A 23,015-nucleotide genomic window follows, 5' to 3' on the forward strand; every position below is an offset into this window, starting at 1 on the left:
GGCTTTTTCTTTTCCCAATGAGCTCCAGCGGGCTGGGGGAGGAGCGGGGGAAGGAGCAAACTTTGCCCCTGAGCTGCCGCCGCTGCCAGCCCTCGGGACTGTGAGTGCGTACGGTGGGCATCCGCCCCATCCTCCTTGCAGCACCAGCCTGCTCCGCCGGCTCCAGCCTCCCTCTCCCTCGCTCTCCTCCTCTAAATTTCGCACAGTACGATGTAGAGGGCTTGTCGTTGTTATTATTTTTTTATTTATTTCTCACCGAAGATGGTTTAATTTTTTATACTTCTATTATTTATTAATCCCTCCCAACCGTAAACCTGCCCAGCCTTCTGCCAGCTGGGCCAGAGCATAAAGCCTGGGACTGCACCTGGGGCAATGAGCCCCGCGCTGAAGAAGCCTCCTAGAGGGATGTGCCGGGGCCGCGCAACAGACTAGATCCAAGCCCCGAAGCTTACACCACCAGTTATCCCCTCTCCCTCAGCCCCTTCGCCCGCCTTTTCTGCACCCCGGCCCCTCGAAGCCTCGGATCAGTGCCTGCGCTGCGCTCCGGAGATCTCTGCCGGGGTGAAAAGCCCGGAGCCCAAGGAGAGACGGGGCGGCCGTGCTAGATGCATGGGGGAGGGCTCCGGTTAATGCAAGTTCTGGGCTCCTGCAGGGACCCCGACAACTGTCAGCAGCAGCAGCAACTCGGGGCCTCCTCCTCCGCTTCCTCAGCGATGCTTTTCCACAGTCTGTCCGGCTCGGAGATGCACGGGGTCATCGACGAGATGGATCGGAGAACCAAAAGCGAAGCACCGGCCATCAGCTCGGCTATAGACAGGGGAGAGACCGAAACGGTAGGAAGCAAAGGAATGGGGGAGCCGTTCAACCCCCTAAGCATAATAAACCCCTCAAAGATGCAGCTTTTCCCTTAAAATATCAGATCGGGGGGAAACGTATGCAAAATGCTAAATCAGAAGAAAATTAAGCGTAAAGGCACCCCAAAAGATTAAATAAAACCGTGGGGAAAGGCATGAAACTGTTAATTATTAATAATATGCATAGTAATAGTAACACTTGGGTGAAATGAACGGTACTGATCTTGCGAGAAAACAGAAAGATAGACCAGCCTTTTGGTAGCGTCCAAGAACGCCTTCCCTTCCCCCAGCCTGTCCGGCCTTCCAAAGTTTTTAGGAAGAGGCAAAGTATGCTTTTATACAGATAACATTTTGGCACAGCGAATTTTTTGTCTGCAGAATGGAAACACGAACAGCAAAGAATCCAATTCTGTGTTATTTTTCAGGTAGGATGTCTACACTAAGGTAGTCATTATAGCATTTATAAACAAAAAACCTAAACTTGGGTACCTTAAAATTATGATTTTTAAAAATAATTGTAATATATATGAACACTGGGTTTGCGAACATGACAAACAAAACTAGAAATGTTTCAGGGAGACGGATGGATGCAAATTTTGATCACTTTACCACTTTTATGTCTGCTGATGCATAGTACTTGTATATTAATACATTTAGATAATAAAAAGATGCATCCTTCTAACCAGAGTTAAGCTAACAAAGTGGAAGAGATTTCTGAAGTGTGTTAACTGATTCAACGTTTTATGTATACTACTTTTTTGTTAAAAAAATGATAATTCTGAAGTGAAATGATCCCATATTTTGGTTAAATGCTGTCTTGTAAACTGATACGGGCATATGCAAGAAAGATATCTGTTCTCGATTTTTAAAACTTCGTCAGTATGTGTTATTTCTCTTAATGCTTTGTAGAAACTTACTTAAAGGTGACAGTGAGACTATTTAATCCTGAAATACCGGCTGAAAAAGAGCCTTTATACTGTAAGGGTGGAACGTGATTTCTAATCTAAACGGTTTGGGGTTTCTTTGGAAAAGTTAATATTTCTCCGTACAATTAAACAATATCAGATGATCTTTCCTGAAATAAATACGATGCCAGACCTTTATATATCGATAGATAATGCATATGCATACACATGTGTATGTAACAAATAGTGGGATAGAATACTGGATCCTTAAATACCATTTCTGGATCTCAGAATATTTTCGTTACCGGAAAAGCAAAGCAGAAAAATTGTATTTCATTTAAAGTGGATCTACAAGAAACTACTTTGGTTATAAACCGGTGCCTAATCAGAGTTCAGTTAAATGCCTTAAAGAAATAAGCTATCGGTGGGCTTGTGTGGCCAACATACCAGTGCTGTGCCATGATTTTATTCAGCTGTGGTTCTGGCAGCGGGAACGGTGTAGTGCGAACAGTAGTGCTCACGCGATGGGATTTTGTGATCTCTGCAAGGACTGGGTGAAAGTAATCACTCCAGCATATGCTGGAAAAATAGCTTCGTTTTCTTTCGAGTCTTCCCCATTAGCTGTCTTTTCTTTTTGCTTTGCGCCAGGACTTAAGGCTCTAGAGGAGGTAAAAGTAAACAAACAACTTCCCCCCCCCCCCCCCCCCCCGCCCCAAATCAAAACAAACTGCGTGTTTGTCACATCTGCAAAAAAAATGTTTCGGGTTGTCTTGCCCAAGAACAAATCTACAGCGAGCTTTGTGCGAGGGGCGTTTGGACAGCAGCGCACTGCCGGGGCTGCCCCAAACCCTGCTCCGCCCTGAGCCCCCGCTCCTCAGCCCTGCTTTAAGGTGCCGGCTAAAATAAATAAGCGTGCTTAAACGGTTTCCGATATTTTCCCTCTCTTTCTTTTTTGGTAGAAGTTGACAGAATAGGTATGGATTTGTTTTTTGCAGGGATTCGATTGGATTGCGATTTGACACTAAACTATTAAATTATATAGGGGTTACATTTAGTTTTATTGCTTCCAAGTTTATCCCAGCATAATCTAAAGTGCTCTGTTGTTTTTTCCCCACTTTCTTTCCTACACGTTTCCCACTATTTCGTTTTCCTGATAAAACATTCTGCGCCTCGGATTTAGTAATGCTCGTCTCCTCTGCAGCTTTATTTACTGATCCCTTCGGTGCTGTGGGTCACAGCAGATTTGGATACGTGTTGTTTGGAACCAGCTTGCAGCGAGCGCTCTGTCTGTAGCCCTGTGACTACTGGGGGGTTTGATCGTAATTCACTCGGAATTTTATAGCTAGGAAAATACACACACAGACACGCTCCACATACACGCACTCACAGAGCATTAACTATACAGACACTCTCAGTATATCCATAATAATAAATTTTAAAATTAACAATCTGCGATTTGCCCTACTCTGATTATTGCGCCTGTTTATTGAACAGCATGTTTTCTAGTCCTGAGACTTGAAAATCCATTAAAAAAAAAAATAAATCCTGTGTCTCATCCGGACGCCTTCCCTAAAGCCCAGGGTGTTTTTCTTCTCGTCTCGCCTTCCTCCCGGGAAGGGGGGATGCGGCGGGGCCCAGGGGACCCCCGTTCCCGGGCGCGGGGGGCAGGTCGGGGCGGCCGGGCTGGGAGCCCCCGCTCCGCTCCCTCTGCCCGGCCCCTGCGAGGAAGAGGAGAAGCCCGGCCCCGGCCGGGCAGGGGGAGGGGGGAGTCCAGCAGCGCACAAGAGTTTCTCCCTCTCGCTAACGGTCTGTAATTGTTTTCCCCCAGCAGACCATGCCTTCCATCAGCAGTGACAGGGCTGCCCTGTGCGCCGGCTGCGGGGGAAAAATCTCCGACCGTTATTACCTCCTGGCTGTGGATAAACAGTGGCACATGCGCTGCCTGAAGTGCTGTGAATGTAAACTCAACCTGGAGTCCGAGCTCACCTGCTTCAGCAAGGACGGCAGCATTTACTGCAAGGAAGATTACTACAGGTACAGCCTGCCCTCGGCCACCAGCCCGGGGAGAGAAGGGGGGGGACACCCCCCACGCTGAGCAAACCCCGGCCCGAAGGGGCTGCGGAGGGGATCTGTGGGGCACGCCGGTCCCCGCGGGGCGGGCTGCGGGCTCCTCACACCCCCCGCTGCAGAGGGGGGCTGTGGGCCCGGGAGGGGGGCGCGGCCCGGGCACAGCTCGCCCCCAGCCTGCTTGCGGGGTACCGGGGGCTTCAAGCGGGCTGTGAGATGGGGAAGGACACGGCCAAGGGGGAGCTGAGCGCGGTTCCCGGCCGGAACAGGCAGGACAGGGCTCGGAGCGGCACCCAGACCCTGGGGGAGGGCTGGCGTCCCCTGGCAGGGGTGGGGGGACGGGCCCCAGCCCCGGGCACGCTGTCAACCCGGGCCCAGCCCGCCGGCGCTGCCTCCTGCCCGCGCCCGGGGAGTCTGGCGGGGCGGGGAGGAAGGCGGGGGGGGGGTGTCAGGGCGTTTTCCCCGGTGGGAGCCGCGCTGCGAGGTGGGGAGCGGGACGGAGCTCCCCCGGGGAACGAAGCCGCCCCGTCGACGTCCCGGCTTTGCGCCGCTGCCCCGGCTGAGGCGGCCGCCCCAGGCCCCGCAGCCCCTTCTCCCTCTGCCGCCCTCCGGGCGGACCCGACGAAGGGGTGGGGAGGGGGGGATGCGCCTCTCACCGTCTCCTCTGGCCGTTCTGTTTTGCAGGAGGTTTTCGGTGCAGAGATGCGCGAGATGTCACCTGGGGATTTCTGCCTCCGAGATGGTCATGAGGGCCAGGGATTTGGTATATCACTTAAACTGCTTCACTTGCACCACTTGCAACAAGATGCTGACCACCGGCGATCACTTTGGCATGAAGGACAATCTGGTGTACTGCCGCCTCCATTTCGAGACTCTCATCCAGGGGGAGTACCAGGTGCATTTCAATCACTCGGATGTAGCCGCTGGGAAGGGCCCGGCCTTGGGAGCCGGCTCTGCCAACACTTTGGGACTGCCTTATTACAACGGCGTGGGGACTGTCCAGAAGGGGAGACCCAGGAAAAGGAAGAGCCCAGGGCCTGGGGCAGACCTGGCAGCCTACAACGCAGGTAAGAGACCCCCACCTTCCCCCAGCGCTATTCAAACGGTTTGTTTCTGTTCACTTCCAAAGGGGGATTTCCGTTTATTTTAGCTTAAACCGTTAATAATAGTTTAGCTGCAGCATAATTATTGAGATCAAGTGCTGTCAAACTGCAATTACAGAAGCTAATATGTTAGCATTTTTCACTTCAGCTGGAAATAAAATGTTTTGAAGCAAGGTCATCTGGTTAAGGAGGGGGAGAAGGGGGAGTGTAGCCTGAAATAAAATCTGGAAACCAGAGATTGTAAGTTAGCACTTCAGAGAGCTGTGAATTTTCTTTAGTAGCTACACTCAAAGGCTGCTGATGGGCGATTTATTCTGCCCTTGTCCTGAGCTCTTGCACCTCAGAGTTTTGGAAGGGGGGGGAAGTAAGGAAGCGGCTGTTTTCCAGGGACCTGCAGCGGGGGTGCGGGACTGGGGGTGCGGGACTGGGGGTGCGGGACTGGGGGTGCGGCGGAGCCCGGGCAGGGGCTGACGGCAGCAGGTGTCTGCAGGCGGGCTCGGCTCTTCTCAGACCCTGACAAGTTCGGCCGGAGTTTTGTTCCTCAGATGTGACTCGGAGGAGGGTGGGGAAACTTGCAGCACCCCCTTTCCTGAACCCTCGCTGCCGGAGTCGCAGCCCCGGCCTCTGCTCTGCGGTCGGCACGGGAGGAAAGGGAGCAAACCTGGCAGCCGCCGCAAGCCTCCAGTCCCTGCAGACTGTCTCTCGGGCTCTCTGCGTGGAGCTGCAAACTTTCTGATGTGTTTCCTCGTTTAACCTCCCCACCGCCACAGCACTGTAATTTTGCAGGCGAAGGAATTCGAGCAGCCTCCTGCCCCCCCTCTTCCCCCCTTCCCCTCGTTCTTCTTCGTCCCTGTAACTGCCCACCAGAGCGGCTGCGATCCCTGGGTCCTCCAGCCCTGCTCCCTGCATGCAACAGGAAAAAGTGCTTGGACAAAGGGAAATTCTTAGATCTTGATTTGATTAGAAGAATTCAAGGCGGAGGTGGGGTTTGCTTCAGCCCCGAGTGGCCCTGAGCCCCGCGCTCCGCCGTCCCGTTAGACCCTGGGGACAAAACTCGTTCGCCTCTTTCCTTGCGCTGCTGCAGCGTTGTCTGCACTTCTCCGCTGTTTCGAGCATCTTTTCTTTTTTAATCTTCGAAGCTCAGACATGTCCCACAGGGCGTAGATTTGCCTTTAACTTTTATTTATTTATTTATTTATTTCCCCCGGAGAGGGCGTTAGGTAAAGGCCAAGTTTGCTGCGGTTTTTTTCGAGCCGCACCTCTGCGCGTCCCGACTGCCCCGGCCCCGCAGCGCCGGGCTGCGCCGTGCCCCGGGGGGCAACGGGGGGACACCGGGGGAGTGGGGGGGGGGGGCGCAGCAGCGATTGGTGGGGGCTCAGGCTGGACCGGTGATCTGCCAGCCCCGGGGGCTTCGGGTGCGGGGCAGGCGGCCGCGCCGGGAGGATGCGGCTGCGGGTGTTTTGCGCCTAAAGACGGACTAACAACAGTGACGAAGCTGAGTGGTTTGCGTTGAAAATGGCAGGGGGAAAAGGCGCAGCTCCAACTGGCAAACGCACCTCGGGAACAAAATTGCCAGCTATTATTGGTTTAACTAATTGCTGAATAATTTGGAAATAGTGCAAAAATCAGTAGTAGTCCCAGTGGTGAAGGTTGATGAAAGGTGTATGTAGTGTTCTCGCGAGTAACAGCTGAGCTTTAAAGCATACATAAAATATGCATCTTGCCCGTTTTAAAACGTCTCCTTTTCGGCAGGATTAGATTTTAATTGTCCTTCCGCTGTCTCCCTGTGCAGGGCAGATGTTCAGATTCAAAGGACCTGTAAACCGAACCAGCGGCATCTGTCCTGGATGGGAGCACAGCCTGAGAAAGTCTGACTGCTCCCTGACTTCCTAAATAAACCGTCTTTAACTGTAATTTTCAAAATTCGTTTTCAAAATAATTGCCCTCCGATTTTTTGATCTTTTAGTTTTTGTTCAGCGCCTGCAACTGAAGCTTAAGAGATCTTCCTTGAGGAATCTTTGGCTTCTTTGCTTAAACTATTTATCTACTTAACTATTTACTAAACCAATAATCGACTAATTTATACGATAATAAGTGCCATTGATCTTGGAAATCAGACCAGGTTGCCCGTTGATGTAAAATTTCACAAACTAGTAAATTATTGCAAAGCCTTCGATTTTGTGCCTTTGAAAGGGAAACCGTTTAAAAGTGTGTTAGTTTCTCTTTTTATTTTTAATGGAACTTGTCATTTCCTTCTCAGAAATGCATGAGAAATGCACAATATTGTCCTCTGAGGGGATCTGTTGCTGGTAATTTGTGTAGAATACTGTGTGTAAATAAATCTACACCCAGAGGTGGTGGGAGAAGGGGGACCCGTAAATTTAGGCAGAATTGAGATTGGAATTATTTTGTAAATTGCAGCAAATATCCATCTGCAACACGAATTAGACTGACTTTTTTTTTTTTTTCTCTACTTAAATGAGACTCCATTTGCACGGGGATGATGGGTTTTAGATGTGGATAGAGCCTGACAAGTGGAAAATAGCTTAGAAGGATGCTGAAACTTCAAAAAGATTTCTTTTTCTTTCTTTCTTCTTTCTTTTATTATTTTTTTTTAAAGTGTGTTCCTGTGATCATAATTTCTTCTTTCACTTGTTGGAATGGAGTTTGATGGGGGTTTTTTAGGTCAGTAAATCAATGGCTGAAAGCTTGTTGAACACAGGAGCACCTGTAAAGAATTCTGAATACTCCCTTTGTGAATTAGACCCCAAACCTCCCACAGCCTGCTATATTTTATTCATTTGTATCTAGTCTTGTCTTTAATACGAAGACACTAAAATATCCTCGAAAATGACAGATGTATTGCGCAAACTTGGGCCATGACGAGATGCTAAAATACTCTGTGCTAAAATAATCTGTGCAAACAGCGAAGATATTCAGAAATATTCCCTTCCCTTACTAGCAGGAGGATACCCGGTGTTTCAGGCAGAAGGTGACTATCCAGGCTAGACCCACCTCCTCGGCGCTGGGGACCGGGCATGGGGGCGGCTTTTCCCCGGGGGGCGGGAGGCGCCGACACGGCTCGGGGAAGCGCCGGGGCCCTTTGGAGCTGACCCTCGGACCGAGCTTCGTCAAAAGCTTCCTCCCCCCGCCCCCCCCCACCCCCCGAGAAAAAATGGGAAAAAGCCTGGAAAGTTTTGAAGAGTGAATTTCTCTTTTTCTCCTCGTTTCCCCTGGGACTAAAAGCTCGGAGTAAGCTTTCCTGTGACTACAGTTGCAGAGCGACCAAACAGGAGTCGCAGCTTAAAAACGGATGTCTTGCAGCGATTTCCTAAGAAAAATCAGAGTTTACCCCTTTCCCCCCTCGCTCCCCCCTCCGCCGTGGTCACCTTTGGGGCTCCCGCTGGCGCGGTGCATCAGACACCCCCCCCCCCCCCCCCCCGGGGGGGCTGAGGTCGGGGCAGGGGGCCAGCGCTGCTCCCCCCCACGCCCCCCTTCGCCCCCGCGGGAGGCGGCCATGCCCAGGGCCGGGGGGTCCCTCGGGAAGGGCACAGCGGGACGAGCCCCCCGCGGAGGCGAGCGGAGCCGAGCCCGCTGCCAGCCCCTTCCTTCCCCCGGCCCGGCGGGCAGCGCGGAGCCCGGCGCGGCCGGGGCTGCCCGGGTTAATCGCGGCGCTCAGGGAATTACCGCGCACTCGCACCGGCTATTCAGCGCCATTCAGTTGGCTTAATTGAGGGGAAAAACCCTCGGCGGCTGGCTCCTCCCGCCCAGGCCGGTGCCCGGCGCGGCCCCGCTCCGGACCCTTTGTTCTCCCGCCCGCCGCGGCCCCGGCCCGGGCCGCTCTCTCCCCCCAGAGGCACCGCGGCCGCGGGTGGGGGGGGACGAGAGGCAGCGGGGACACGCAGCCCTTTTGTCCCAGGCACTGAGGAAGGCCGGAGGAAAGAGGGTTTCTAATCCCAGCTCTCCTCTCTCGTGGCCTTGTGATGCTCAGCCTGGAAGGGAGTCGCTGCTTAAGACAGGCTTTATCTCCCTAGAAACACCTCTTGAAATTTGCAGGTTGAGGCAGCGCTTTCTGTGTCTGTCGCTCCGAGGGCTTGGCGGGGGCACCCTCCTCTCGGCGCTGCCAGGCGCCTCAGAAGCAGCGAGGGGCATCTTGTCTGCTCCATGTGCCACTGCTTCACCCCCTTTAATTCCAGTTGTGGTGTGGAGTTCAGGCGTCTGCCTTCTCCAAGTGTCTTCTCCTGCCACCAGGGAGAAAGACTATCTCTGTTCCTCTCCCAAGTACCATTCCGAGGGCTCTGTCTCAATTTTGTCCCTTTCAAGGATGCGGGTACCACAAAGTCCTTTACACACTCCTGCCAAACAACAAATCAGGCTGCACCCCTGCCTCGTCTAGTTAATCACAAGTTCCCTCTCCAGGCAGCAGAAGGTTAAAACACCCCCTTGACTCTTATTACAGAAGGAAAGGGGTGTATGTTCCTGAGCCACTGAATACGGAGAGCTGATGCATGCACCAAATGTGTCTCTTGTTTCATCATTCTTTCAGAATCAGGATTAGTTTGCTTTCTTTTTGGGTAATTTAACATGTCAAACACAAGCTACTGAGAACAAAAGTTCCCCCAAAGGAAATTCCTCTTTCCCATCTTCTTCATGTGCCCTGTACTTAGCGACCTACTAACTACTAACACATGCTTTGCCCTGAGTTCTGACATGTGGGGGGATCTGGGTGTGAAATAGCGCTCCCAAGTTTTCTTCTTCAAATAGTGTTTGTTACAAAGGTAACAACCCATCCAGCTTTACATTCGTGTCGCTGTTTTTAGAGACGGTGTTATGCCTCATTCTGCAAAGGATATTTTGGTCACCAATATCAAAATATGATGTTTTAATCTTAGTTCCTAGTGATGCTCTCTGTGGACATCACCATCTTGTGGCCAAGTGGACATTCGTGCCGCGGTGCTAATGGAGGAGGCGGTAAGAGCTGCTGGGACCGGCCGAAGGACAGGAGGGCAATGGCCTGGATGTGGGTGCTACGGGGAAGGCACAAGAGCCTTGGAAATGTTCTAGGGTCAAAAAAGAGACTTGGCACCACTTCAGAATTTGTTTTATCACAAAATAGGAATGAAACATTCGTTAAGACTCCTCTATTTGACTGGAATTTTACCAGTTGTGTTTCTGAACTCCCAGCAGGAGCCCTAGATGCTGCAACTGAAGGGAAATCTTACGTATGGATAGTTCAACAATTCCTTCGGGAGATACACAGGGACACCACAGAGGAACAGGGAGGAAGTGCCTGAAAAGCAGAGGGTTGCGTGAGGAGCGTGTACAGTGTTAGTCTTACACCATGATGCCTTTCGCAGAAAGTCCTAGGTCTTAAAATCTCCCCACGCTTACAGCCTTGGCCCATTCTCTGCCTGCAACGCCCAGAGATATTTCAGATCCTGTGCATATAATATTAGACCTAATAGACCTAATAGAAGATGGTGCTGGGCGCCACAACCAAATACAAGAGGGGAATTGTCACTAACTAGCAATATTTATGTCATACCAGGTGATGCCTGGGGGAACCCAAACCACTTGTGCAAGACAACGAACAGCAGACACCCTCGTGCACTTTCTGTTCTATAACTTTCTTCATAGAAAAAGACAATATTTTGCCAGTCTCAAATGGTACATATTTACTGTCATTTTAGTATTATTTTTATTTAGTAGTTGAGGAGGTAAAATTATGAGAAATTCAAAGAGTAACTTGTTCATTGTCCTATCAGGGCTTGATGAAAAGCTGATACCCTCCTTCCATTCTGGGAGGGTTTAGAATCACTTTGATTTCCTTGGATCCTGAATGTATCTCTCTCTCTGTGGAACAGGTTAAAATCCAACTACTTGCAGCCCTGGGGTTTGTTTTGTTGCATATTAACATGAACAGACCTCAGTCCTTCAGACAGATACTTTAATGCATTTCCTCCTAAGTCTCTGCCTTGTTATTTCTGGGAGGGTTTGAAAGCATTTAAGATAACACACAGAGGTCTTTCCCATTACTAATATCTACAATTCTGCGAGTACATTTTAAAAGCAAGCACTGCTTGGTTTTACATTTCCATAATAGAATTTGCTTTGAGCAATATAGTTTCAGTTATTCATCCCAGTATTCTTTACATCAGGAATTGTAGCTGTGAAGGAGGCTGGAGCACATGGGATGACCCCAGTTTGGCAACAAGATCTCAGTTCTTAAACCAGAAAAGATTTTGCTACATTCCACCCAGCTCCATTAATACTGCATTTTTACTGTCTCCTTTTAAGCATCTTACACCTTTTAAATTCAGGTGCTTCCAGTCTTTCCACGCCGCAGGAAAACAAGCAGAAATGCTTCTTATTGCTAGAATTTGGCACAAGATGCTTGGGTCTGGAAGGATTTATACAAATGGACGCACACGCACGCACACACGCACACATACACACATTTATATATACAGTAAAAATTTTTTAAGCTGATTTTTGAATTATAGGAGTACAGAAACACACAGAAAAGTTTGAGGCTTCGGACACTTTCTACGTATCTATTAAACAAACATGGTTTTGGTCTTAAAGCTGAATTTTTGGAGGCCTTGCTCTATATTGTGCCACGTTTTTTTAGAAGGTTTTGAAAAGCGGAAGTTTGCAAAGCAGCTACTGTACATGCTGCAAACCTGCTGTTTATAGAATCTGTACTTATGAGTACGTGCATTTGATGTTTATTTTTTAAAAGTTGCTTTTAATGCATGCCTTTGAGAATTGTATGTTTTCAATAGGGCTGAAAACCTCTGATGGCTAGCATGGATTTAGAGTGAGACTATAAAGACGTGTCTATGAGATGTACTCAGCTGTAACAAACCAGCAATAATGGACAACTGAAAACAAATCTGTTTATGTGTTTGAGAAATTCCCCAATAATTCAGATTTTAAAATACAAATTTTTTTTTTCTCATTTTTTGCATGCAACATAGAACAGAGAAAGTAGTGATTTTTCATTACTTTTAATATAAAACTTCTAGGACATTAAAAGGGAGTTGTAGATACTGGAACAGAAAAAGCAAAATAATGACAGTTTGTCAGAGCTAATTTTCAGTTATAGCCCTGATTTATTTAGTGGATTTAAGCTCGGTCCTTAATGGTTTTTTAAGAGTTTTTCTATGGTTCACTGTATGCACAAATAAATGAAAAACTCATTTTGGTCTATGCGATTATTTTGCTTGGCATTCAACATTTAATACTACTTGATAATTATTATAATGTTCCTTGCTCATAGACTTCCTTTACAGGCTTTAGAGTTGATTTATGCAAATGTATCAGTCAGCGTCATTCAGTGATTTCAGAAGGAGATAACAGAATTGATCATTCAAACTAGTATTCGCAAATACTTTTTTTTAAAAAGGAAATATAAACATACACATTATTTAAAATATTTTTTTCATTTGGCGTGCTAGTGATACATTGTATTAACAGCTTTATTTCTTTAGCTAGTCCAATTATAGTCATAATTTGCTGTCTGGTACCCACAAACTTTATTTCTTTTACAGTGTTTCATTTAATGGTCTCTCTTGTACTCTACAGGGTTTAGTTTGATGGAGGAAATAATTATAATTTTAACTGGTCTGTTCCATCGAGATTTAAGTGGACTGTATTGTACAGCTTGCTTTGTACGTTACAATGCAATTTATAGTGATACAAAGTACATTAAAACACTTTACAGAGTTGAGGACAGCTACTGTCCTACAAGCAGAAAGTGGAGGAAAGGCTGTGTGGAGATGGAGGGAAGAAAAAAGGAAACAGACCTGACATTTTAAAAGCCATAAAGAGGCAGGTGAGGGTCCTTGCAGGCTGGTTATTGTGAGGGAAAAATAGAAGATGCAGAAATGGAGGGGAAGGCAAGTAGGATTTGTACCAGTACAATACATGCCATGGTATGTTATTTTAATTGCTGCACTCAGATGAACTGCAAACAATGTTGGTCACAGAGCAATAGATTTACACGCCTTTTCCTCTTGTTGCCTTAAGCTTTAAGTTGCAATGAAAACGATGGTGACCACCTGGATAGAGACCAGCAATACCCCAGCAATCAAAAAACAAAGCGCATGAGGACATCATTCAAACACCACCAGTTGCGGACAATGAAGTCATACTTTGCTATTAACCACAATCCTGATGCCAAGGACTTGAAACAGCTAGCTCAGAAAACCGGCCTGACCAAAAGAGTTCTTCAGGTAAGAAGAGCGGTCTTTTGTCTTGAAAAGTAAAAGAAATACCAATTTTATAATTAAAATGCCATGGATTTTGCTGATTTTCAAGCTTTTCTTAGTCCTTCATACCTTCTGTGAGACTTCAGTTAAATCCTAGAACGCATGAGAAAAGTTCTTTCTTTTCAGTTTCCCGAAAGCAGATCACTTGGGTTCTAATTTTTAATGACAGTTGTGAAGGTTTGGGGCCCTGCTTGTTTTCCTGTAGTCAGTTAATTCTGGTGCGTGTTTTAGCTTCCAATCTGCTGTAGGAAAGAGTGAATTATTTTAGTTAGTGTGTTCACTGTAAATAGAGAGCTCTTAATTTAGAAATTACTGTGAATGTTTACCTTCATAAGAAATTAATCAGCAGTTTGGATTTATTTCATCAGGACAAGGAGGATATCTTTTCTTTCATAATTGAAGTGGACATAAATTTTCCAAAGATTAATTTTTTATTCATAGTTTAGTAACTTAGAATTAAAGAAAACTGCATTTTAAATGTACTTTTTCTCTGAAAGCTGGATTTTTCTTGCTTCACGGATATACGCTCTGTTTAAACTATTATGGGAAGCAAAGGTGAGAGTATTAGTTGATTCAGCTCCAATTTATTTTATAGTTCTGATTCAAGAAGTCAGTTTCAATGGGAACTTATCCAAATAACTATACCTAGAGATAAATTTGGGCATATAGGAGCCATGGCATTCCAGGATCTATTGCTGAAATTTTTAAATGGGTCTTAATTGCAGCAAAATGGTTTGTGAGCTTCATAGAGAGGTAGGGCTCAGAGGCAGACTCCTGGGAAAGCATCGTGGACAGCTCTCGCAAATTCATAGGCAAGTGGAGGGCAACAGACAAAAAATATTGAGAAAAACTGAATTCACTGGAGGGATTCTGGACCTTACAGTGTTAATACCTAACAGAAGAAGGAATCAAGGTTTTGTAGGCTTCCCAGTAAAAACTACTAATGAAAAAACGTATGTAATTAATTCTTGGCTACGTCCTCCATAGCTGGATTTTTTTTGTGTTTATGAGGCTGATTTGTGGTGGTGGAACAGATTCCTCCGATATAACTAGTGCACATCCTAACACTTGGTGTAGTGTCTCTCAGAGCAGCTCTCCTTTATCCATGCACATGGGCAAAATAATTTACTGCATTTGTCTATCCTTATTTTGACACGTCTTTATTTTATCCTCAGAGTTTAGACACTTCAGTAATATTTCTTCTGTCCATTACAGTGTACTCACACCTGAATTATCTGAGAAATTTCACGTAGTGCATTAATAAATGAGATAAGTGTCTAGGAAGTCTCTTTTTCTTGATCATCCTTCTGTCCTCTCTCCTCACTCCACACCAACTTTGACTTCCATCTCTCTCTTCTCTTTTCACCTAACGGGTCTTTCCTTCCATCTTTTTTCCAAGTTATTGTCTCTGTTTCTTCCTTCCTTTTCAGAATGTATTTCCCTGTCTCCAAAATTTGAGTCCACGTCTCCATTGCACTTTAGGTCCTCTTTCAGTTTCTTCATTGCTTCTCTTTCCATCTTAAACATCTCACATCTTGCAGTTTTAAGGTGCTTAGTGGTTCCTCTTTTTTTGTGGAAGACCCTTAGAATTTGACTAAACTTTTTTTATCATTCTGGTAATTTGTGTTTCACTTCTTTTACTTTCACAGTTAAATACTCCTTTATGTCTGGGCTCCTTTAGCTGAAGAGTGGTGGAAGGTAATAGTTGGTGGTGGGGATTGCACCCAGAGGATGACGCTGTTGGAGGCAATTCAAGAAAATGGCCCGGAGTGATACTTAGTCTACTGCCACTTGAGTTTTCCTGTCTGTTATGAGCACTCTACTCCATACTCTTGGACTTTTTGTTTGAAAATTAATTTGGGCCATGAAAAAACAATATTTTTTTTTTTCATTTTAGAACCTTTGTGCCCAACTGGTTTATCTCTAACCTGTGAGAGGCAATTTTTCAAACACTGAAGTTCACCTATCTGAGTTTCAGGGTTGCTCTTTGCTGGGGAAAACTCTTCATGATGTTGGTTACTGAGATAGTGTCACTTGTTAATTCTTTTGAGCCAGAAAGGTTGGCATTCCATCTGTGTCATTTATTGAACACGAAGTAATTCCCTGACACTATTGATCTAAACGAGCATCATTAGTATTAGTCTGTCTTATGTACCGAAGGCGCATGGCCTCCCAGGCGTACGTGCACGCTTAACCAGTAGTAAGCAATCTTCCTAAGTTGTTATTAGGCGTATTCGTAAGGTGTTGTATTTTCTGTATGTTCAGATCTCAGTTCAGCTGGTGAAGGATTGTGGCTCTTTGTATACCATTAATAGGATATATTTTAATAGAAAATGCAAGACAGCAGATCAGGCGAAACAGATCCTCTTGTTGTGAAACCAGTGTACTTCCTAAACACACGAAGCAGAGTTTCTAGTGGTTTAGGAAACAGCTAAAGTGCCCTCACTATATAGACAGTCCCACAGAACATAATGAGGATACTTTGTACAGCGACTTTGACTGTATTCTTAATGGTCTATGATAGTGGATTTGGAAGACCTGACTTCTGTCTTTGCTTTATATACAATTAGTCATCAGCCACACATGTCCAGAAGTGGGATGGCATGGAAATGCTTCATAAATTACACTTCCTTCAGTGGCTTTGTAATGCAGACTATTTTCCCTAAGTAGCCACATTGGAATCACAGTAAGCCTATTTATATTTTTAACCCCTATTTTTATTTCTTTTCATTGCAATTTAACTTTATATTTGCAATTTAATATACCTCTTGTACTGCAACTGGGGAGCACAAGCCCATTATTGTAAGCTATCATTCATAATTAAAGTGACCAGCTAATTGTGAGCTAACTAACTGGCATAAATGTTCCTCTTTTGGGAATTGATCTTTCTGTTTGTGAGTTTAGAAAGGGAAGGTGGAAGTAGATAGCCCAAAGAAGATATGGTTTGCTAGCTATAGGTATGTACCTCTGCTCTCCCCAGCAGTCTGGCATATGATTACCCATGGCAAAAGCAGTTTAGGAACATAAAGCATTATTGTTCAGTGGGTGTCTTGTACGCTGCTTGTTCTTTCTTGAATCACTCCCCAGTGAAGTCGCTCTGAAAACCCTACAAAGACCACTGCATGCATTTGGACCTTGCTAATTCAGTTTCCATTTGCCAACAAGCATGAAAATTTTCAGAGTCATGCGTGGGTACCCCGCGCTACCTTTCAGTGAAGATTTGCTTTAGGCTAGCATACTGCTGACACTTTACTGAGCCTCCAGTCATAAAATACCCCAGAGTTCCCCTTTAACTGTGTGTTTACTAATTACGATAGAGTAAACAGAATGTGTGTGCAATGAGGGAACGTAGTTTGCTTTGTGGTGCAACATCCTTTATATTTTTGTTTCTTCGCTTACTAGGTAGTAAAATTCAGTAATGTCTCCGGGTAGCTGTGTGAATGAGCAAAATTGTGTTTAAGAATTTGTTCCTAGCACAAGCTATTCATACAACCAATATATAACAGTTGCAACAATGGAGGTGTTACAGACAAGAAAAGGAAGTTATCTGAGGTGATTAGGAGATCTCATTCACTGCAGTATCCAAATCCTTCACAATACTTAGCGTATTTATTCTCAATACTTCCCTATCATATGGAGATGTTCTTTTATTCCTATTTTACTTGATGGAGGCAAAGTTAGTGGCACAGATCACTGAAGAGATAGTACAATATTTTAACTGCAGTAAATATTCCTCTACCTAGCTGCTGAGCTGCCCAGTGACAGGCATCCAGCCCCGCTAACCAGAATGTGGTAATATCAGTGGTGGGGCTCGCAGCTGCTTTTATTTTTCAGTGGGAGTTTTGGTCCATATTTTCCCTTTCAATTCGAAATAGCTCAGCCTTATAATGATACAGTTGGACAGAAAAACACTAAATACTTCCCAGTGATTTTGTTTATTCCTCAGTACTGAAGACCAGATTCCTGATTGTGTAATTGATGTGAGATAGGTCCTTCTGGAACAATTCTTTCAGTTATGTATGTTTGGGTGGTTTCTTTACTGTAATACCGTTACAGGTGCAGGGCCTGACTTGCCAATGTGAGCAGACAGCTCTACTGCCATTATGCATGGGCAGCCCTGCCTTGCCAGCGCTTGCACGCTCTTTGCACAGCCATGAGTAACGACACGGGGCAGGAGGGAAGCAGGCCTACATGCCTACAACTCAGAAAACAATAGTTGTAATTCTTTCATGACTGTGAACTTCACTTAAGTGCATACCAGAATATCACTATTGCGATAATTATGTTATCCCTTTCTATCATAGGACAAGGTATTTTCAGAATTTCAGTTAACAAATATTTAGATATCTTTTCAGTAATATGAATATTTATTATTGGACAGTTTTAAAGAGCTTTATAACCATTAGCTGATTAACCTTGACACTATCTCAGTGAGGAAGGAAGCACAAGTAGTCATATAATCTCTTTTTGAATACTACTTACAAGATTATGTAATATTTTCTATGTCTAACATGAGCTACCGCTATTAAAGAGAGAATGACCCACGTTACATGTGCAGCTCCTGAAAGCAGCATGACTGGTCTTTGGTAAGGGCATCTGAGCACAGGTCTTCATATTTAATGGAAGATAAAGGGCAATACATAAACACCAATGATCTTGCTCACTTTTCTTTACATGCTACATGTTTCAAATCAGAAAGAGCAAAAATACCATAGAGTCTCTCACCCTGTTAAAGTTAAGGAGCAGCTGGATGTTTAGGAACAACGTAAATAAACAAAATAGTTATGGTGCCTTCTACAGTTTTACACACTTTAAATGAGAAAATAGTTTTGTGAATAGGAATGGAAATGTTACTCATATTTGGGACTACTGCTTATATAAAGATGTATATTTTTAACGAACATAAGTGTGAAATTACACAGAAGTATGTGTATATGCAACTGGACTAGTGCTTTTGTCTGTTCTAATTATTACCTAACTATGGTACACATACGTATCAACAGTGACAGTCTCTAAACTTCCATTTCACCTTCACATGTATTATCCTTGTTACAGCTGCTAGGAGGTATATTAAAAAAATCAAAACCAAATTCCTTTTGGGACAAATATAAATTATCTCTTACTCAAAGGTAAAAAATCCCCCAAAACGTTCAGATTGCTGGTTTTTACCATTCCTAACTAGCTGGCACTTGAGACTTTGCGGCTTGAATGACCAGAACTGATTCGCTTCACTTGCATCCCCTGCACACGAGGCTCCTCGCCTTGCTCAGGCCCCCACGCAGACACTCTGCGCCTCCCTTCTCGCGTGGCACTGAGTGAGCAGCCATAGGAGAGGACGCTGGTTGTGAATGTGGCAGGCAAAAATATCGCGTTTGGTTTTGCCTCATTTTACCCATCACTGGCCTTTAACAGGTTTACCACCATAATGGACTATGTTATAAAATCATGAGTATATTTTCACCCATGCTAGTTGAGGAAGAGATTTTTGTTTTCTTGTATATAAAACCAATAAATAGCCTTTAAACTAAGAGCTTTAACAAAGGGAGTGCCAACATAAACTGTTTTAAAATACTGAGCTTTCAGAAACAAGGGCCTGTAGGGATGTGATTTATGCATGGCCCATGAATGCAGCTCCTATGGCCACTGCTAGAATTTGTGCCTGAGGATTATTTCCTTGGGGCATTCCCTGGAGAGAGAGTGAGAGAGAGGGTGTGCACCTTAAAGACCCTTGGTTGAGGGAGAAAGCTTTCCAGAGAAAAAGTAAAAGTGCTCAATAAGGGGAATTTGGGGCTGGAGCATCCGTAGATGAGAAGAAAACCAGTCAGAGGAAAACCAGCTGAGACATGTTCATCAGTTCTATGTGCGGCTGCAGGCTGCGAGTGCACGGAGAACCTTACAGCCTGCTTGTATTACCTAGCGCTCCTCTGCTAGCGCCTGGCTTCACGCGGATCCTGCGGCAGGGGCCGTGCTGCTTCAGAGTTAGAGGTCAGAACTTCTGTGCAGGTTGGTGCGGCCTCCTGAGCTCCACGCACTCAGCTTCCTTGTACAGGCCACAGAGGAGAAATCTGGTGGAGATACTGTACGGTCATGCAGATCCTTTCACTCGCTCGGTTGCTTCTTCCGACAGATACAGAGGTGATGAGGCTCATTGCATCCGGGATGGAAAGACTCAGTCCTGTTCCTTGTAGCAGGTCAACGTGAGGACAGTAGGATCAAGACTGAGTCCGTTGTAAAGCATGTAACAATGGCAGAGGCCTTCTGATAAATAAGCACAGTGAAATTTCAGCTAGTTTGTAGCAGTAAAATTACCTGGTATCAACATATATCACATTGAACACAGGTTATTTAACAACATTTTCAAATTTAGTCAAAGTAATATGCTGTACCTAGGTTTCCTGCAAATTTCACGAACAGATTTTATTTTATCTATTTTTAAATAGGTCAGAAAAATATTTTATCTTTAAACAAATCCTGCAGACAGTGGAAAGCATTATTGACTTGGACCTAAACACTGAAATGTAACTGAGAAAGATGAAGTCATAGCTTTTGTCCTTCACTCAGAGATAATAATCAAATAATGCAAGAAGTAGCAATATTGGAAACATTTCTCTATGTGGATATAATTTCTACTGAAATGACAGTTTTTAATGCAGTGTGGGTCTTTAATACCATTCAAGCCTCTTTTCCCAACATCATTCCAGTACTGAAAACGTTTGAAAAGGAGATTGGCATAGGAGAAAGGAGCTGAAGCATTTGAGAAAGAAGAGTAAGAGAAGAGTAAGAAGGAGGGACAGTCCTTGTAGAAAAGTGAGAGCATTGCAGGCACTGAGACGAGAGAAGGTTGCTGGGAGAGCTCCAGGGCCCGCAGAAAAGCAGGGTGCTGTGGTCTGTGTCACCTGCTGCTTACAATGGGAGATGGACTTGAGATACGAGGGTGTCGAAACTCCTTATTTTATATTCATCAGATGCTTGATGTCTGCCTCATCCAGACAAATACCCCTGGGATTGAGGGCAATCGAGGACTCGTGCAGGCTGCCGAATTTCTAAGCATCTTTACGCATAGCCTGCACAGAAAGACTGCCGTCCTCCATCCTTAGTCCACTCCTGTCCCAGGCAGGCTGTTTGTCCAGGATTGCAGGAAAGGGAAAGAGGAATGCTCTACAGGCATGCGCAGGACACTTCTCGTGGCTGGGGCTACTTTTCTAACATGTTATCAGTAAAAACATCTTCCCCAATACAAGTGTTGGTGAATTTGTGAGTATGCTTTTGCTTTTTTAAACACTGCAGCTCTTTAAATGCTACCCTGTTATATTAAACTATTTCAGGTTTGGTTTCAAAATGCTCGAGCCAAATTCAGACGGAACCTCTTACGTCAAGAAAACACAGGGGTGGATAAGACTTCAGACTCAACACTCCAAGCAGGGACCCCATCAGGTCCTGCCTCAGAAATATCCAATGCCTCCATGAGTCCTTCCAGCACTCCCACTACTTTAACGGACTTGACTAATCCTACTATGCCTACTGTGACATCTGTCTTGACATCAGTGCCCGGAAGTCTTGAGGTTCATGAATCTCGAAGTCCTTCACAGACAACTCTTACAAATCTTTTCTGATGACTCTTTCTTAATAATTTCTTTAAAAAAGAAATTATTCTTAGCTGAAATTCCAAGTGTATTTTAATAGAGGCTTTGAGCAACTGACTAACCACAATTAGGATCTCTCCTAAAAAACAGAAGGAAATGTAGTGTTCTGGTATTACGGAGTATGGACTGAAGAATAACTTGGAAGATCTATTGCAACACAACATTTGTGTAACTGTACAGTTTTGTGGACTGAGCAAGGGAAACAGCAATTAATTTAAGTTGGCTAAAGCTTCTGTATTTTCAAAGACTGCCATGTGCCTTATATACTGTTTTATCTACATTCTTTGGATTCCATGTCCACTTCTCTCTTTTTCTCTCTGTATATTTATGACCAGGGCAAAAATGTTAAGAGTTTGTTACTTTGAATAGTCCTAAGCCTTTCATTGGTTGCTTTGTTGTTTTAGAATTTTAAGGTCGAAGTCTGTTCGAATACCAGAATTTGTAAAATCTAACCAGTAATAAAACCACTTATGGAAACTACTTGGTAATGGCTGCAGTTACATTTAACATTAGTGTCACAATCAAGATAAGCTGATTGTATTTAAAAGGATTAGAAAACTGCACTGCAAACACAGTATCTGCCTAGGATAAACTCTAAATATGATGTATACATTCTTCCTGTTCCTGAAGTATATATGGTGGGACATCCAGCTTGTACAACAGTCTAGGTATCTTCATTGTAGAGAAATAAATAACTGTTAGTTGCAGGTAGAAGTTACCAGATAATGTTAAAATTAAATCAGAAGAACTATCCTTAACTTTGCTGCGTGAAAGAAACTTGACTTCAGCTAGCATTTATGAAAACAATCTTGCTTTTGTGCAAGAGATGGCTTGTCCCCTTTCCTGGAGGGGGCAAGCGGGGTATCCGACAGCTGTGTGGCCACAATCAGTCCATTACAGAGGTGGACGCTGGGTAATGTTTTCCCTAGGAAAAAGACAGAAGTATTTCAGGTTATTTTACAACACTGGTGGGCAAAGTTGAGGCAAAATCATGTTTTATAAAGTCACAGCCTTACATTTTTTGTAATGCTTTGAAGGAATAAAAAGCCAAGGAAGAATATGATATTATCGATGCTAATAAAAGTGGTTATTCCTTTAATGATTATGGACCTTTCAATACAGTTGAATTCCTTCTCCCCCAAAAATATGTGCAGAATATCACTCATATTTTGAGGTTTTTTCCTATTGTTTTTAAAGATGCTTTTCTGTAATTAAAGAAATACCTCAGCAAAGTTTAAATATGTATAAGAACGAGTATACACTATGCTGTTTGCCCAGTAGTTTTATAGATTTTGAGTGGTACATAAGATGCATATGGTTGTTCCTTTTCAAACCCGTTACAACCAGTTTATTTCAGACAAATGTTAGGTTGTATGTGGATAGCTCTCTAATCCATCATTCCCATTGGATCAAAATTGCTAAAAGATCATTCCAAATAAACAGCAAGATAGGTGCCAAGATTTGTGTTCTTTGCCCTTTCCAGTGCATTGAAGATGATTTAGTAGGCCAGGCTCTTTGGTGACAATGTTTGGTTTTAAAAGCGCTACGTTTATTCAGCTTTCTCAGCTGAAAATTTGCCATTCTTGTGCAAGCCAAATTCCTGTCGAGATCAGTGAGAGGTCTCAGAGCATGAGGACTGTGGGATAGAAATGCTGACATAATTAGGTCATTTATTAACATTTTTTTACACTTCAGCTTAAAAAAACCCACAGGTGAGTTATCTGAAAAGCAAGATAGTCCTAAAAAAATCATAGCTAGCTAAGATCTGTGAAAGGGATTACGTTCTGGTCACTAAACCCAATAGGCTATTAAGTTTAATAGGTTATTAAGTTCATTAAGTTTATGCACAATGATGAAACATCAAAAAAGATAATTTGGATTGAATTAATAACTGCTACAGGTTTGTCCAAGACATTTTTCCTCATACTATAAATGTCTAATAAGGAAATTGTGCTGGTTAGTGGACTGTAAAAGAGTACATATCTGCCTTTCAAAGATACTCAGACACAGAGATTCTGCTGTATGTAATGTTTTGTTCATTGTCCTTGGAGATTTTATTTTTTTTTTACATGCTTAGCTGGATCTTTTCTTGATTTAAAAGGCAATGTTGGTCCACTGTTAAATGGATACAGCCCATAATTAAAAACCCTGTGTATTAACCTGTAAACAG

At 44.5% G+C, this 23,015-nt stretch overlaps 1 protein-coding gene across 3 annotated transcripts; it reads left to right on the forward strand.

The window, feature by feature from the left end:
• The first annotated feature begins 537 nt into the window (after positions 1-537).
• On the forward strand, positions 538-21,327 carry LHX2 (LIM homeobox 2). Of its 3 annotated transcripts, none has more exons than XM_074891571.1 (5): positions 538-833; positions 3,588-3,793; positions 4,511-4,893; positions 12,961-13,166; positions 20,528-21,327. In XM_074891571.1, the coding sequence occupies exons 1-5, from the start codon at positions 606-608 to the stop codon at positions 20,813-20,815; spliced, it is 1,311 nt and encodes a 436-aa protein (XP_074747672.1). In that variant the 5' UTR covers positions 538-605; the 3' UTR covers positions 20,816-21,327. The 3 variants fall into 3 exon arrangements, with proteins under 3 accessions (XP_074747672.1, XP_074747673.1, XP_074747675.1); XM_074891572.1 differs by having other exon boundaries at positions 3,591-3,793; XM_074891574.1 differs by lacking the exon at positions 20,528-21,327 and adding an exon at positions 14,418-14,451.
• Positions 21,328-23,015: the final 1,688 nt, after the last annotated feature.

Source organism: Strix uralensis, chromosome 21, assembly GCF_047716275.1.
Source record: "Strix uralensis isolate ZFMK-TIS-50842 chromosome 21, bStrUra1, whole genome shotgun sequence".
Lineage (NCBI taxonomy): Eukaryota > Metazoa > Chordata > Aves > Strigiformes > Strigidae > Strix > Strix uralensis.